The sequence below is a fragment of the Anser cygnoides genome, chromosome 13, assembly GCF_040182565.1.
Source record: "Anser cygnoides isolate HZ-2024a breed goose chromosome 13, Taihu_goose_T2T_genome, whole genome shotgun sequence".
NCBI classification, from domain to species: domain Eukaryota; kingdom Metazoa; phylum Chordata; class Aves; order Anseriformes; family Anatidae; genus Anser; species Anser cygnoides.
This window is the reverse complement of record NC_089885.1, coordinates 12,170,844-12,183,276: the sequence shown is the minus strand read 5'-3', so window position 1 is coordinate 12,183,276 and position 12,433 is coordinate 12,170,844. Positions and strand designations below refer to the sequence as shown.

The following is a 12,433-nucleotide window of genomic DNA, read 5'->3' as shown; positions in this document are numbered from 1 at the left end:
GGTTATTATTCTGCCCAGCCTTGCTCCCTGTACAGCCCCCAGTGCAACTCTGCTCGCACTTTCTCCGCTGTGACAAACAGCGCTGTTTTCCTGCTCCTGTTTCCTGTCTTATGACTTTTGTCCATCCACATCTCCCCTCTCTTCCCATGGCAGCGGGGTTTCTTGCAGGGGACCCTTGCCAAGCACCAGGTTTCCTTTGGAAATCTTATTAAACGTGCATTCAGTAAGTACCCCTTGAGCCGAGAGCTTCTGGCTGCCCTCAGGGCCGCTTGCAGAACTGGTGCTCTCCACGCTCCTCTGCAGTGAACTCAGAAAATGAATTTGGTTTTCCTGCTGTGGCTTTTCCCCTTCCAAGTGCTTGTTTACACTGCAGTCACTTTTTGGCCCTGCAGCCTCCTACCGGCTTCCTGTCTCCCATGTGCCTGAAGGGATTTATTACTTTTTCATGCCTTGTACTAAGCATTTACCAAACTCTCTTGGCTGACCCCTTGGAGCTTTACATTTAACCTGGCAGCATTTACCATCCTTTCTGCTTTTCTCATTTGGACACAGCTTAAGCTGTTTAGGAAAAAGCCTTCTCCCTTTTAGTAGCCTCCCTCCCCTACAGTCCAGCCGTGCTTTCCTCCGTTTTGCCTTTACAACATCCTCCAGGCCGGCGCTGCGCGTTGGCTCTGATGTCTCGGTGTGGTGCCTCTAAATAGGCTCGCTGCTTCCCACCCTCTTTGTTACCCCTTTCGGTTTCTTTTTAAAGAGCTTCTCGCTTCTTATGCAGTTCCCCTTCTGAAATCAAACACTTCTGCCGTAGTCGTGTGAGCTTTTGCTCTTCCTACAGAGATTCTGAACCTTGTGGTCAGAGCCCAGCCGGACTCCGGAGCGGCCTGGGCGGGAGGAGCTGGGGCTGCTGAGCGCAGCGGGGGCTTCAGTGGGAAGGAGCAAGGACCGGTGCAGCCCTGCTGCTTCCTGCAGTCCCCTGTGGGTGACCAGGAGAGACTAAAGCACTCTTGGCAGGGGTAGGAGGGGGTCCAGGCACCCACGTCCTCTCTGGAGCCACCCCCGGGGCAGTGGCTGTCCCACTGCCGCCCCATAACTGTCTCCGGAGCAGCGGGGCTGGGACGTCCGGTTCTCACACCTCTCTCCAGAGCCCCTGTGTATAACAACAGGCCAGGGTGAGGATTTCTGCTTGTGGCACTCTGGTTGCATCGTGCCAGGTGGAAAGAGGGAATTTATCAGGGAAGGAGCAGGAGGTAACACAGTGGCAGCTGTCAGCTTCAGAGCCTGTACGTCCTGGACCCGGTGTCTGGTGCCCTGTGACCGCACTCTGGGGGCAGAGCCGGTGGGCACAGACATGGCACCCCTTGCAGGGTCAGGCCGCCTGCCCGGTCCTGTGAACATTTCTCACGCTGTTTTGCAGATATCCACGAATTCTACGACTTCACGCTGCGCTCTGCACCCCTGCAGCCTCCCAGCCCGGACGCGCGTTGCGGCACAGCCCGGCAGCAGCATGGGGCCGGCAAGCCCCGCTCCTCAGACACCCCCAGGGAGCCCCAAAATCTCCCCGAGGTAAGAGTCCCTCCGGCACGATGCTGTGGGGCCGGACTCTGCCCCCCTGCACCAGGGGACAGGCTGGGCACCGGCTCCCATGCCCACAGCATGCAGGCAGCCGCAGCACCACAGCCCAGCCAGCTCACGCCACAGAGCGATTCCACACCTCCTCTGTTGTAGCTTGTCTCAATAATTAGGCAACATCTCTCGTTCAGAAGTGTTAATTGAATTATTCCTAATGCAAGGGGCTTTAGCTCCAGCTCAGCTTCCTGTTCTGATGCGTTCTCCCATGGACACGTTGGGACTGTCTGATCTAGCCGCCTCGCAGGCAGCTTTTGATGACTGAAGTAGGTTGGGCCTTTTAAGTTTCTTTTTTTTAGGATTTTTTCTGGCTCTCAGATAACTTCCATGTCTCTTGTTTGCGTTCTCTTTAATTTCCAACAGCCTTTAAAAAGATAATGGCAGCAGGCAGGGAGGCAGCAGTTGAGCAGTAGGGTCTGAGTTACCTCAAAGGCATGAAGGCAAACCAGATTGCCTCGTGAGAGCAGGGGCAATTTTGCCTTTCCAGGCCCTGCTCCCCGCGCAGCTCTGCTCTGTTGATTGCTGCCCTGCACCTTGCTGAGGGATGCTGTGGGATGCCTCTGTGCTGGGGGTACGGGAACATTTGTGAGAGTCATCTGGTGATCAACAGCAAGAACAGGGGGGGCAAAAATGCCAACAATCAGTGCAGGAGATATCCGTCCCTCTGACTCAGGAACCATTTGAGCCCCATTTTTTCTCGAGCCCTTCACACTGATGGTCTTCTCTTTAAAGGCAAAACTCCAGATGTAGTCTATTGTTAGGGATCAGTTTTCAGTGGAATTATACCTTATTTCTGGAGCAACAGGCAGTGAGATCCCATTTTGTTCTCATGGGTCTCTTGCAGCCCCAGTCTCTGCAGACAGGCCAGCCCGTCAGGCCCTGAGGGATGTGATGGTCAATAAGGGCATTTAAAAATCCATGTGGAAACAAGTGGGAATCCAGCAGCAGGCTGGAGGGATGCTGCAGCGCTGTGCCCTGCTCACAGGGGATGCCTCCTGCACTGAGCGAGCTGCAGAGCAAAGCAGCAAGGTTTTGCTTTGGCCGAACACAGCCCGAGCACATGGACACCATCAAATCCCTTCTCCAAAAAATACGTATTGATGCATCCCGTGTTGGCGGAACATCTGTGCAGAAGAAAAGCAGCAGGGAGCTGCCCCTGGCCAGCTGCGTGATGCAGCCCTGCCGTCCCCCCTGCCCGCAAGCTTCTGTTGTCCCCTGCAGTGACCCCGACGCCCATCCGGAAGCAGTGGGGGAGATGTGGGTGCATCCAGCCCGCCCTACCCACCCGTGTCCCCCACCTCGTTTCAGGAGCCGGCCGAGGACGGTGAGCGGAGGCTGCCCGTGGCCACCTGCAGGACGCCGGGGACCCCTCCGCGGCTGGTGAGGGTGACGGCCCGCAGGACGGAGGCACCGACCAGCGTCTGCAGCCTGGTGCTGGGCTCCCGCAGCGCCCTGCCCCAGGTGAGCCCCCGCACCGCGTCCCACCCGGCCGGCGGCTGCCACCGCGGGGACAGCACCGGGGCCGCGTGCCCGTAGCACCGCGGGACGGTGCCGGGGAGGTGCTCCCCTCGCCGGGGCTGGCGGTGTTTCCTCGGGCAGTTCCCATCGTGCTGGCGGTGCTCAGGCTGGGAAATGTAGCGGCGACCCGCGCCTGGCCGCACGGCTCCGAAAACATCCCTTTGTGCTAGCGCTAGTGTGGTCCGGTGGCAGCCCGCCGTGTTCGGAGGGCAGATGGATATGGCACGGGGATAGAAGCTGCGTGGGATGGAAATCCACCCAGCCCTGTCTCTCTTGCCCCCCAGCTCTGGCACTCTCCCACCTCGCAGATTTCCAAATTTTTCTCCAAGATCTTAAATGGCAGGTCCATTCCTCAGCATACCAGGAGCTTTTCTCCGCTGTCTATTTACCTGCAAACGCCGTCTGTTCGGATGTGCATCGTAAATCTCAGCTTCCTCCTGGTGCGAGTACATCGTCTGGGCTACGCATCTGATGCTAGTTTTAGGGACGAGTGAAGGGCAAAATGCGCTCTGAGCCTTTTGGGAGGGATGAAGTGGCCGTGATGGATGGAGTTTACCGCAGATATAAAATAATATGAAAACGTTGTTTTCCTTGGCATGGTTTGAAACAATGCTTGTTTGCTAGGTCAGATTCTTCTTCCAAAATATTTTAAAGATGAAAATGACACTGCTTCTTTTCTCACCTTTTTAAATGTTTCCCTTCTTGTTCTAGACTACAATAAAATGGGTAATGCCCCATTTTTTCCTTACTGTTTAATTTCTCCTTTTCCTCCTGCTACTCTCTACATTTTCAAACATTCACCAAGTCTTTACCAGTGGTGGGAGGGTGGGACTGTGGTTGGATGAAGACGACAGGAGGACAGGAGCAGTTCGGATCCGCTCGGACGCCGGTCGGCAGCGGGAGGGAACAAAGGAGAGGTGCAGGGGCCAAAGCTAGGAGCCTCCCTCGCAGAGACAATGGGCTGCGAGAGAGAGAACGGGCCAAATGGTGGCTCTGAAAAGAAGTGTTTTTACAGATTTCGGGAAAAGGTTGCTTCGGAAAAGAGCGTATTTTTAAAATTAAGCAATTGGAATAAATTCCTGGGCTGCACCTGCGGACATGGGGCAGGCCCGGGGCAAAAACCCACAAGGGGCAGGAGCCTGATCAGCCACCGGTCAGCCTGCGGATTTCAGGGGGTTTCTTCCTCAGTGCCCCAGGCTGTGGAGTTCGGGTCTCTTGCATCCAGCCCCACGTCTGCCTGAGTTGCAGTGTTTCCTTCAGTAAACGACACCTAGCCTCAGCTTTGGGACTTCACACGATGGGGAATCCGCTGTGGGGAATCTATAGCCTGGTTGTCCTGGTGGTTATTTATCTTTTCCATTAAAAACCTGCACTTTGCTGCCAGCCTGGATTTCTCTTGGTTTAGCTCCCAGCCCCAGGAGATCTTGCTGCCTTTGTTTGCTAGGATAAAGGGCCGCTGCGATCAGAAACGTTCCCAACATGCAGGTATTTATAGCTGCGTCTGAGTTCCCTCTTAACTTTCCCTTAGATAAACTAAACAGATTGGCTTCTTCACTCTCTCAGTGTGAGGCAGGTTGTTCCAGCCCTGAAATAATTCCTGTCATTCTTTTCTGAAGCTTTGTTATTTTCAGCCTCCTCCTTTCCTATCCTGTATCAGTACGGGTCAGGAGCAGGCGCTGGGTGCTGGTGCCTCCAGCCAAGGATCTCTCACCTGCAGCCTCGTCCGTCCCGGAGGATTCCCATGTGCAGAGCAGGGACCTGGAGGGATAAACCTTTGGGACGGTGGCCTTTGGTGCTGGGCTTGGCCCTGCCTGTACTCAGCTTGTAGTCCTGCCTGAAACTCAGCTTTGTGCGCGGCGTGGGGCGGCTTTCCTGGAAACCGGGGCCAAGCTGTGCTGGAGAGCTGCGGGCTCGAGGGCTGCTCCTCTCTGGGCGCTGCTGAGCCAGGATGCGGGCGGTTTGACGTGGAGGTGAGCCCGTTCCCTCAGCTGTCGTCGTCGGAACGAGCTCATCGCTGAAAGCACGCTTTGTCCTGGTGGAGCAGGACAGCGGCAGGCCCCGCGTGAGTGACCCAGACCACGAAGTGAGGGCAGCAGTGCCTGGGGGCAGGCTGGGCCACCGGACCGCAGCGCGGGCTCCTGCTTCGCATCCGCGCCTTCGTGCTGAGGATGTCTCAGCTCCTGCCCAGCGCCGCCTTGGGTCTTGGCTCTCAACAGCCCCAGCGTGCAGGATGTCTTCGGGGCTGGTTAACCCCCCGCAGCGCACTCCTGCCCAGCTCCGTAGGGACTTCCCGTTCCCCAGCTTTTGGTGTGAGCTTTTTGCCACGGACATTCCCAAAGCGGGTTGCAGGAAAACACTTAAGTTGGCAAAGGGCATTCAGAGGAACCAGGGAAGCAGCTATAATAGGTGATGTTTGATGATAGGGCAGGTGGGCACCAGCTGCAGGGCAGAGCAGCTGCACCCCGGTGTTATCAGCCCAGGAACAAGAGCTGTAGCGGACACCCTGCCACTGATAAAAGGCGGAGAGATTAACTGGCTTGTCCTGCCTGAAGTAAGTGCAATTCTCTTATCGCATCCATCAGTGTAAATGAGTTTTCTGTTGTCCTGGCTTTGTCCTCTCCCCTGCCTGCAGCTCTCCCCGGCGGCGATGGCAGAGCAAAAGCCACCATAACCTGCTTTAGCCGGGAAGACGCTCAAGAAACAAATTGCCTGTCTGCACAAATGCTTCCAGGAACAGGAAATTTTCTGTCTGCTGGCAAGGCTGCACGTGCACTCGGAGTAGCCCTGCAGCGTGCAAATGGCTGCTGCTCAGGAAGCGGGACCGGCACATACAGCACCAGCGTGGTTCCTGACGGTGAGGCTCAGGGCACTGAAAGCATCCCTCAGTGGAAAAGTGGGTGTTCAGCCTGCTAAGGGGCTCAGCCAGCTGAAATGCCCTGCTGAAGCCCTCGGAGGCACAATCACGCGTGAGCTGAGGGCTTCATGGGGTTTTATCAGCCAAATCCTCCATTTCAACCTTTCTCTGAGCTCCGCGGTTGCTTTAGCAGGGCTCCTCAGGGCTTGAGGGTGCCTGCTGGGGGAAGATCCATGAAGCTGCTCCTGCGGCCGGTGCTGCTCGCCTGCGCCCGGAGGGTGGCAGGAAGGCTTCATCCCTCTGAAAACCCCGTCCTCATCCCCCCCGCTGCGGGGAGCAGAGAGCAGCCAGCTGGAGAGATGAATTCACGAGGAACAATACCGCTGATGAGCAGAAACTCTGCGCCTGCGAGGAAGCGCTGCTCTTCCCCTGCCATCCCCTCCTGCCTCCCGGCACAGCTCCGGAGCTGCTCTGACTTCATCTCTGTCATGGTGCCAACGCTGTGCCGCCCCTCCTGCAGCCGCCTGCCCTGCGTCCCTCCTTCCCCGCATCGCTGAGCGCCGCGGCTCTGCCCTTGCTCATCCCAACAGCCGCCGCTGAGCACCAGCAGATCTTAGCGTGACGGGGAGAGAGAGCACACGGGAGAGGCTGCTTCAGTAAACAGACGTGCCTTGTGTGCTTCTGCAGTGCCAGGGGATGGGGAAACTCACTGGTAGAGCGTGCTGCTGCTCCCCCAGGCTGGGGGTGCAGGGGGTGCTGCGGAGCCTGCCTGCAGCGTGCTGGGTGCGGGCTGCGCTTTGCCGCTGCTGGGCTGAGGCCAAAAACATCCCCTTCCCCCCTTACGTCCAGGGAGGATGTGGCCCAGCTCTGCAGAAATGCCCCTGCCGGCTGTTAGCAGCCCTCCCTGCTGCCGTTGCCACTGCAGAAGAGGCATCTGTCCGCTCTGACCTGCGGCTCGGGTGCCAGAAAGGTTCATGGAGCTCCCCAGGGGCTTTGGCAGAGAAAGGCAGGCTGTACCGCCAGCATGGCGACCGGCTGTCTGGTTCCCCTCTCCTTCTCTTGAGTGCTTTTTCCTGCCTCCCAATTTCCCGTTGGCCAAAGATAAGGATGTTCCCATGCTCTGCGCCTTTGCTGGCAGGCGCAGCTGCTGCTGCAGTGGCTCAGGGCACCTGCAGGGCTGGGGTGAGACCAGCAGATGCTGTGGCTGCAGAAAAGCCCACTGCAAGCTCCCCGCTGCCATAGCTGTAGCCCCACAGCTCTTCATTTCCTCTGCAAGGTGTGCAGAGGGAAAGGGAGCCAGGCTGCCCGGCTCCGGCCAGGGCATGCCAGGTTGCTGGAGCATGAGGTCAGAGAAGGGGGTCCTGAACGCAGGTGGGTGTCTGACAATTAATGCATCCCCTCCCCGTTCTGAGAATAACATTTAATTTTAGGAGAAGCAGAGAAGAAAAGCAGCAGCCCAGAGGCCCAGGAGGTGAGCTTTGGATTCTCAGCTTAGTTGCTCTCCAGCAGTTTTGTGGTTCAGCATTGCAGACGCAGCCTCGAAAGCCAAAGCACTGAGGCCAAGAGGATGTCTGCCTGCTGTAACTCGCTCCGACTGAGCCGTACGTCAGCCTGTACAGCACGGACACCCGGCTGGGCATCTGGCTGCCTGCGTCGCGAGGATGCTGCTGCGCGAAGGGGATTTCGGCGAGCGCTGTGTCAGTGAGAGCTGTCACTTCGGTGGACGTTTTGGGGTTGAATGGCCTCGGCTTTACTAGAGGCTCTTGCTATTCCTGCTGCTGAGATGAACCAGGAGATGCGTAGACCTCAGTTCTCCCAACTCAATATACAGCTCCAGTGAAGGATGAAGAAGCTGGTGGAGCCACCAGCCTGTCAACCAAAGGGTCATGCGCAGCCACCTGTTCCTACTCTATTTGGGGACTTTCTGTCTAAAACCAGTAGCAAAAGGAAGATCCTCATCAGGCTCCGAGGCTTTTCTGGCTCCACAGCGTCGGAAAGCCCTGCTGGAGAAAGGGCTGTTGGTCTGGACGTTCGTTCAAGTCATTGTCACTGATTTGGATTTACTTTGTTTGGTGATGGTGCAAGCATGTGCGGTGGTGGGGACTGTCCCACAGATGGCCACCCAGACAAGCCTGGAGTCCGTCCTCCTTTCACATTCATGTTCCAGCTTCATTTACACCCTTCTGGTGCACGTCTGCTGTCCCAGAAGAGCGGGGCTGCTGTGGTTATTTGTACACCAAGAGTCACGCTTTTCCAGGGTTTAATGCAGAGCTCTGAAAACAAGAACTGAGACCGTTCACCAGCATCTTTGTGGGATGGGGAATAAAGGGGCCAGCCCCCTCAGTGCCTTGGCCAGGACCTCCCTGACCACTGCGCTCTCCCTGTTGGTTTGCTCATCGAGTTCCCAAAACGAGCTGGTGCACCCCGCCGCGGGACCCACAGCAGCACCCAGGTCCCCGCTGTGCAGGAGGTGATGCTGTGGGGTGAAGTACCGCGTTACTGCTGGAGCCCACCTCCCGCAGCACGAAGCAGCCAGGAGCTTGGAAGGGATCCCGGTGGTGCTGCGCCGCCTCCTTGCCCCCACCCTGCTTTGCTCTGCCGCCCTCCTGCTCTCTTCTGCCTGCTCCCCCGCCAAGCCCCAGGTGCACACACATCGTGCCTTGCAGCGGCGGCTTTTGTGCCAGAGTAATTTGGATTATAGGACAGGTGCTTGCACAATGGAGCAAAATCCTGCTCCGAGGCAAGCGCAGGGGGTCTGTGACCCACGGAGGAGCCTGCAGCGGGGGATATGCCACCCCAATCCCCGCCCGCCTGCACTCCGCTCCCCGTCGCAGCCTCCCCAGTCTCTCAGGAGGCTGATGACAAATCTCCTGGGTGCCTTTCTGCAAAACAAACGGGCTCTCCTCTCCATTTTTTTTAGAGGAACAAACCAAGCTTGAACGCGGAGCCTGGCAGGCCAGCTGCTTTCTATCTGGAACGCTGGAGCTGGGGGAACGTCGCTGCATCTTAATGGCGTCGGGCTGGACGGAAATCAGGATTCTGGTGGCAGAGGCAGCACCAGCGCTGTTATAAATAGAGCAGCCATGATAACTGCTCACGAGGGTTTTTAGTCTTTAGGATTTGGAGGATCAGCCCTGAGCTATGCTGAGAGATCCATTATCCTTGGCTTTTGTAGGAATTAGGGGAATCTGCAGGGGAACGAGGGCAGTGGATGAGCGCAGGTTTGGGAATTGTCCCTCGCGTGAGTCTGAGTGTGAACCTGTTTTAAAGGAGCTCTGCTACATGCTGCTGCCTCTGGCTTTGCTCTGCTCGCTCTGAGGCGGTTGGACCACGCGTGGCTGCGGTGACACGAGCGTTTCAGTCAACCCACTGCCCCGCTGGGGGAAAGCAAGGATTCGCTCCGGCGCCCGTTGTAGCCATGCAGCCTGCACGCACACAGCACCGTGCGAGAACTTGGCTGGCGTCGCGCCTAAGAAATGATTCCAAGCACTGGGATTCGGGCAAAGGACCTCTGCGCTCTGTGGCCTAGATAGCTGTTGGAGCTGGCACCGCCCCGGTGTGCCGGTGCCCAAAGCAGTGGCCTGCAGAGCATCGTTCCTGGCCGGCATTGCTTCCCCAGCCCCACAGCCAGGCGCTCACCTGCGCGTGTCCAGAGCAGGGCTCGGGGCTGCCAGGACCACGGCAGTGTCCTGCCAAACACCTCCCCGCTTTTCAAGGTAATTCTGAGAGCAGGTCACTTCGCAGCCGGGTTCCAGCAGGCTGCAGGAGGGTTTGCAGAGAGGAACGGAGGAGAGAACTGCACTGCGGTGCTGGGGGAGGCACAGGCTGGTCCTGGGGCCGGTTTCACTGCTGAAACCGGGGCGTGCTGTGCCCGCTGCACCATGGGCATGCTGCAGCCCCCTGTTGTGCTCTCAGGTCCCTCTCCCTGGGCCAGTTGTGTCGCCGTGTCCCACCCCGCAGCGGCAGATTTTGCAAGCTGAGGCTCGCGTGGTGTTCTTGCAGGGAGATTTTGCGCGCGTCGGCGTTGTGCTGCTGCAGGGGAGCACCCGCGGCACTGCCCTGGTGCACAACAGGAGTGTGGGAAGAGGAAACCGCTCTCCCCGTTGCCTGCCCTTGCCATGCCGTGGCCTGGTGGCAGAGCGCGTGGCTCGGCTGCCCTCCCGGTGAAACCGAGCCCGTCCGTGATGTCCCACTGATGGCCAGTGCCTGGGACCCGAGCAATGCGTGTCCGAACCAAGCCTGAAGCCGTGGTGGGGGCAGCGGCACTGTCACCCCTCCAGGTCTCCTGTCACCCCGGCCTTGTGCCGCAGGTGTGTCAGCCCTGTAGGTGTGTCTGTGCCACTGCCAGGCCGAGGTGAGCGTCCTGCGTGCCCCGCGGGTGGGCGCACACCTGAAGGTCACCTCAGGGCTTGGGAAACGCAGCTTTCTGCTCTCGCCGTGCGGGCGGCGGAGGGGAAGGGCTGGCGGTGTCACTGCGCCTTTAAGAGAGGGCCGGGAGTCGGCCGCGGCCCTGCGGCGCGCCCGCTGATTGGCCGAGCGGGGGGCAGGCGGGCGCGGGGCGGGGGCAGCCATTCAGAAATTCCGAGCGGCGCTTGCTCCCTTAAAGGGGACGCGGCAGTGTCCGGAGGGAAGGCCAACGCCGAGGGGGCGGCCGCCTCGCGTCCGGGGCGGGTGGCTCCGGGGGCCGCCGGCTCCCCAGGGACATCAGCGGGCTGCTGCCCCGGGGCGGGGGTGGTCCTGCTTGGGGTGGTCACCGTGCCCCCCTGGTCGCAGGGATGCTGCGCCCGCTGCGGGGCTCCAGCCAGCTCAGTCCTTCTCTGCGGGTGCGTGTGTCCGCCAAAAACCCCAAAAGCCGAAAAAAAAACCGAAGTCCGACCCGCTGGCACCCCGTGTGTCCCACCTGGCTGGGGCTGCACCGACCTGTGCAGGCGGGAGCTGCAGGAGGGGGGCTTTGTGGCCCGGGAGGGGCAGGTTGGAGCAGGGTTGCCGGTTCCAGAGAGAGAAGCGAGGACGCACTGAGCTCCCTTCTCGTCCTCCCGCGCAGGCTGGGAACAAACCTGGCTCCCTGCGCCCTGGGTGGGTGGAAAAGACCCTTTGGGCACGACTGTGTTGTCCTGGCTCTGAGCAGAGCGGTGCCAAGCCCTTGCAGCAGTCTTGGGGCCTTATGCAAGGAGTCATCAGATTTCCCTCCTGCAAGGAGACAGAAGATTTCGAAGTACCTCTTTTCTCTGCCTCTGGCTCTGAGTTGTGAAGTTGTGCCCTCGCCACATTCTCCAACTTTCCCTCTGCTCCATCAGCCACAAGTGTGCTCTGTGTACGAGGAAGCGAGGCGCGCACAAGGACTGGGCACCCGCAGACCACGAGACGTGGCAGTGCCGTAATTGCCGTGCCAATGCAGCAACTGAGTCCTGTTAATGTTTAATCTGGGGTAAGGGCCTTTTCCCTGTATTTAATGGGCTTCCAGCTGTGCCTTTGGTGCTTAAAATCACGGCTTTGCTCTGACACGTCATTTCCCCAGTGGACATGTGCTGCGGAGCCCCCATAAAACCCCTGTGCTAGGAGCAGGAGCGTGGGCTTCAGGGCCAGGCAGGAGGCTCTGTCCCAGGTAGCTGGGGAGAGTGACTGTGGGCACCGCGAGGCCCTCGGTGAATCCACAACGCCTGCTGCAACTGCCTGCTGTTAAATAGAGCCCTGGGCTCCCCTCCATGTGGAGGGAGCTTAGGCTGTGCTGTAGGGACCTGCTGCAGATCTCCGCCAGGAAGCTGCAGTGCTCTGCTCCTCTGCCCCTTCCACACGCTGGGGAAGAGGTTTTGTTTGCTGGAATTGCAACTGCTGAGAGTAGGTCCTGGTGTTTACTGAAGAACCTTGTGCAGTTGCTGCCACAAGTGAGGATACGGGAACCGTGGCACTGGGCAACGTATCAGGGATCATTAATAGAATGAAAGTGGTTTTGCCCTGGAGGAGAATAATTTGTTTGGCAACCGCGCTGAGAGCGATTGGTCCCTTGGTATGCCCTGTTATTATTATCCTAACTGCGCTTTTCCCAGCGTGAATCGCTCCTGGTGGGGTGGGGAAGCAGCCTCAGCAGGAGGGATTTGCTCTCCTGCCCCTTCCTCTCCCCTATGGCAGTGCAAACCCTCGGTGGCTCACGGGACCCCGCCAGCCCCATTTGCTGCTCTCTGCGGCCCAGGCAGGGCGGTGCTGCAAAGTTTTCATTTGACAATCCACAGACATCGCAAATCCCTGCTGGAACTGGGTCTGGAGCCAATTGGCAGGGCCGGCCCAAGTTTGTTTGGTTCTTCCCTTCGCTTCTTGTCTCCCTGTGACCTGCTCCCTCTGTGCCTTTACCTCCCATTGCTCCTTGTCCCCGCTGTCGGCCCTGTGGTTCGGATGTTGGGCAGATTTCTGCAGGTGCTTGCAGTCCAGCAAGGTACCTCT

General features: G+C 58.6%; 1 protein-coding gene across 4 annotated transcripts in view; it reads left to right on the top strand.

Annotated features, from left to right (window-relative positions):
* Positions 1–12,433, top strand: part of DLG3 (discs large MAGUK scaffold protein 3) — a 74,894-nt gene that overhangs the window by 6,716 nt on the left and 55,745 nt on the right. For all 4 annotated transcript variants that reach the window (XM_067005267.1, XM_067005266.1, XM_067005264.1 and 1 more), the window contains exons 3-4: positions 1,412–1,560; positions 2,932–3,084. In XM_067005267.1, the coding sequence (XP_066861368.1) occupies positions 1,412–1,560; positions 2,932–3,084 (302 nt within the window). The remainder of the gene's footprint in view (positions 1–1,411; positions 1,561–2,931; positions 3,085–12,433) is intronic.